A 4649-nucleotide genomic window follows, 5' to 3' on the forward strand; every position below is an offset into this window, starting at 1 on the left:
CTAGGAAGTAGGCATAACTACTTTGTAGATTTCTTCAACAGCCTTTGGATGATTAAAATCTGCCAAAAACGCGACAAGAACAAAAAACTATAAGAGAAGCAAGATTTAGGATTAAGGAGACTGGCTGTTTTCCCAGAGTTCTGCTTTCAAAGTAAATAAGAAAGAAGGAGAAAGATCAGCCTCAAAACCTTACCCTTAGGCTGAAATTAGAATAGATTCAGAAAGGCAGTCATTTAGGGAGCTTTACATGTCTTGTGGACACCCCTTGCGATCAGAGACTATCTTTGGTACAAATGCCTCTAATATAGTACCTGATGAAGATGAGATTCTTCTTAGCTTATTCTGGAGGGAGCTCACTGTTTTACAGGTAATTATCAACCCCAGCATATCTTTCTACCGTTAGGGCTCGTTTGGTGTGAGGGATTAGAAATAATAGTGATGGGATAAGGAAATAGTGATGGGATAAAAAAAAAATTATGTTGTTTGGTTGGCAAGTCCGGGATAACTTATCCCGGGATTAATAATTAGTACCGGGATAAGTTATCCCTCCCCATGGGTGGTATAGTAATCCCGGGATAACTTATCCCGAGATAGAATAGGTAAATGACAAATATGTCCCTTTAAATCCTTTTTATATATCATTTTTTACATTTATGTATATTTACATTTTTTTTAATACCATGTATAATAATATTTACTACTCCTTATTTTTATGATAATTATACATATTTTTCTATTAAAAAATTATACTATATAAATATAATTTTTATTTATGAATTTATTTGACTAATTCTTATGTTTATTTTATTTTGATTTCTCATAAATTTTCTTCTCTTTAATAAACTTAAGAGGAAAGTTCTATTTTTAAGCTAAATAAGAAAAAAGTTATATTTTTAAATACACATGGTACTTATCATGGGAATACATAAACAAAAATATTTAAGTTAAAAAAAATAAAAGTTTTATTTTAAAAAATGAATAACTAAAGCTCACAAAGAAAAATTTAAAAAGTTTAAATAAAGTGAAGGGTAATTTTGTAAACAAACAACTTGTTCTTAAAATTTATCAATATATATTATTTTGAATATAACAAACCAAACACTCAATAAGAAATAATCCCAGGACAACTTATCCCATCATAACTAATCCCAACATAACTTATCCCAACATAACTTATCCCATCATAACTCATATTCAAACCAAACGACCCCTTAGTCTGATGGGAAGATAGGTATGCTCAATAAGTGCCTGCAAACATATCTGAGATATGTCGCATGCAAGCAACCCAATGACCGGACTAGATAGTTATTTGGTACTTAGAAGCTTTTTATTTACCAAAGTAAGAAATCTGTACATCAAAATGCGACTGGACAGAAAGCCCCAGCTTGCACCAAATCAAACTATCAATCATGCAGAGTAGAAATCTAAGGACTTAAAAGCTCCAGCTAACTGTGGCTTAGCTCCTCTGGAATGGACTTCTTGGACCACTTGTCTGGTGTATATTTATGGTACAACAATTTCTGAAGCATTGTATATGGTGTTCAAGAAATAGAGAGCATCTCAATGTGTAAAAAATCAAAAATACTTTGTAAGGTCCACACAAATCATGTCAACTCCTTAAATAACATCTCAACAAGGGCAAAAGTGAAAAGTAATTATGAAAAATTCCCAAGTATAAAAATGTATCGATCTTTATGCCAAGGGAAAAAAAAGAAGGAAATTGTGCTGAACAAATAATACCTGATTTAGTAGCTAATGCTAAATAACATGGCCAGTGGTTTGCTTGGAGACTGGAGATGTTATTCAAAGTATATAGTCTTTCGGTCATGACCAACTGTTGAGATGAATACTTTAGATGAGAATATAGAAGAATTGGTCTTTTGACCATATGGCCATTTTACCATTTGACCATGTGGTCTCTATCCTATGCATGACAAAAATCAGCAAACCTATTAAAAACATGTCCGCATACGAGTTGGCTGCAGTTTCGAATTCTCAATGTAATTCACAACTGAGATACACCAAGGGTAAGGTCATTAACTGTCTCATATAAAGATGTATTTCTGAAGCTGCATGGCGAATCTATGTATGATCTGCAAGAGTAGATGATGTTTGACGTGTAGTGAGGAGTGGCGACAGAGATTAATTGCAGGAATGAATTCGAGTTCTCTTCCACATCTTATCATGGCCCTTACAAGATTGCACTTTACATTGGCAAAACCCAATATCTCTTTGCTGAAACCAATTGGAGCTGCTTCTTTTGAGAACAAGAACATGGTCACATTTAAGGAGTTATTGCTTTTTGACAAAACAATCATGATTTACACTTTTACTCAGTTAGATGAGCCAATTCTTCTTCAAGAAGCAATTGATTTCTCATCACCCTAGTAGACACTGAAATTCCTGAACCCATTTCACCAATAATCTCCACAAGAACAGATGCCATCTTTGAAATGATGATAGCGATTGACATCTCTGATAGTGATTTCTCTCTCTGTTAACTTTGAGATAAACTTGATTGCAACATGACAGTCCTCGCAAACTCGGAGGTTCTTGGTGATCAACAGCTTTGTCCCTGGGGGTGTACTAATTAGTCCAAAAGCAATCGCTAGCCTTTCACTGTGGCTGCACACCATTCTGCTCTTCTCGTCATCTTCCACATCATGGAAAACAGGCATAATGTTTGGGACATAGCCAGCCTGTACCATTCGTGCTCCTAAGCTCTGTAGCTCTGCATAAATCTCGTCAGACATAGGATGAGATGTATCCCCAGAGAGAAATGCATGTACTTTGTTTTTAACTTCAATCCAACTATACGCGGTGGTTTTCTTTACACCTCTTTCGTTCATTAGTTCTCTAAGCTTTGCAACACCTTCCCATCTACCTGCTTGGGCATAAATATTTGAAAGGATCACATAATTGCCTGCATCATCAGGCTCAAGCTCAATCAACCTCTCTAATGCCAATTCTGCAAATTCCACATAACCATGGATTTTACATGAATTAAGAAATGCACCCCAGACACCAGCATCCGGCATAACTTTCATCTGCGTTATAAGTCCATAAGCCTCATCTAAGCGACCAGAATGACCTAGGAGATCAACCATGCATGTAGTGTGCTGAATAGTTGGTTCAATTCCATAATCTTTTGCCATTGAGTCAAAATACATCCTCCCTTCACTCAACAGACCTCCATGATTACAAGCTGATAAAACACCTACAAAAGTTATATGATCCGGCTTAGCTTTGCCAACCATCTCATTAAACAGGCCAAGTGCTGCATTAGCATGACCATGCATTGCATATCCAGTGATCATAGCATTCCAAGAAACAACTCTTTTCTCCTGGAGTCCTTCGAACAAAATCCTAGCAACTTTCACAGACCCACTCTTGGCATACATATCCACAAGTGCTGTCTTCACTTTGTCAAGAGAGTCAAAACCCTGTCTCCAACTATACCCATGAAGCTCCCTTCCCTGTCGAAGAGCTGCAACATCAGCAGAAGCAGAAATTGCAGTCACCAAGGTCGCCTCTGTGGGTCTAACACCTCCACATGCCATTTCACCACATAACGACAAACAATCCTCAGGGTGACCATTTTGCGAGTAAGCAGCAAGCATTGAATTCCAAACAACTACATCCCTCTCAACGACATCCTCAAACACCTCCCTCGACCTACCAACACAACCACATTTAGCATACATATCAATAAGAGCAGCACCCACGAAAACATCCTTATCCCACTTCGTTCTCTTGGCATATTCATGTATATCCTTCCCCACTTCAATCGCAGACAAGGCCGAGCACGCTTTAAGTACAAACGGAAAAGTAAAATTATCAGGCACATGCCCATAATCAATCATTTGATAATACAGAGAAATTGCAGCCTCGTACGGTCCATTCCAAGCATACCCACGAATCAAAACATTCCAAAGAAAAATATTTCCTTTAGGAATTCTATCAAACAGGTGATGGGCATTCGGCAATTTGTCACAAACGCAATAAAGATTAACAAGCTTTGTTGCTAAATTGATGTTGTAGCCTAAACCCGTGAGGCATAGATGCGCATGGAGCTGCTTTCCAGGCTCAACTGCTTTTCGACCAATGCAAGATTGGAGAAGAGAAGCATAATGTTGAGTTGGATTTTGTGAATACTTCAAGTGTTGATGAAAGTGACGAATTTGAACGATTGTGTGCTTACGAGCCAACCAACTTGTAGTAATTGATATCATTTGAATATGTTCGCTACGAGGAAAAAGGAAGAAGCAGTGGGTAGGTTGCTGTAGCGTACAAGATCATCATTCACACCGTTGAGTAATATAACACCTCCATATTGATCGTTACATCACCCATCCTAAAGTGAAACTTTGAGTCTTAGAACGTCATCTTAACTAGTGAAGTAATCAAACTATGATCACTAATATGTGATGACATCTATAAACATCCTACAATTTGAATAATTTAATCGAATGAAATATTTCTTTACCAGGTGTCAAAACTTTTCATCACAGATTCTCGTATTTTTAACCATATTAACAATTTCATCATATATATCTAGTGACCTAGAAGTGAATTATTCAGATAAAATAAATGGTTTTAAAAGACAAAATTCAGATGGTATGCATAATTACCTGCCATTAAAAATATTT

The 4649-nt window shown here is 36.6% G+C and overlaps 1 protein-coding gene across 1 annotated transcript; it reads right to left on the reverse strand.

The window, feature by feature from the left end:
• Window positions 1-1673: 1673 nt before the first annotated feature.
• Window positions 1674-4232, reverse strand: LOC125823116 (pentatricopeptide repeat-containing protein At3g46790, chloroplastic-like). The gene has a single exon (XM_049502542.1). The coding sequence runs from the start codon at window positions 4230-4232 to the stop codon at window positions 2415-2417; it is 1818 nt and encodes a 605-aa protein (XP_049358499.1). The 3' UTR covers window positions 1674-2414.
• Window positions 4233-4649: the final 417 nt, after the last annotated feature.

Source organism: Solanum verrucosum, unplaced genomic scaffold (genome assembly GCF_900185275.1).
Source record: "Solanum verrucosum unplaced genomic scaffold, falcon-dt-bn FXZP01000199.1, whole genome shotgun sequence".
NCBI classification, from domain to species: Eukaryota; Viridiplantae; Streptophyta; class Magnoliopsida; order Solanales; family Solanaceae; genus Solanum; species Solanum verrucosum.

Excerpts from the sequence above, each read along its gene's own strand:
- LOC125823116 (XM_049502542.1), bottom strand. The coding sequence starts at position 4,232 with ATGATATCAATTACTACAAGTTGGTTGGCTCGTAAGCACACAATCGTT.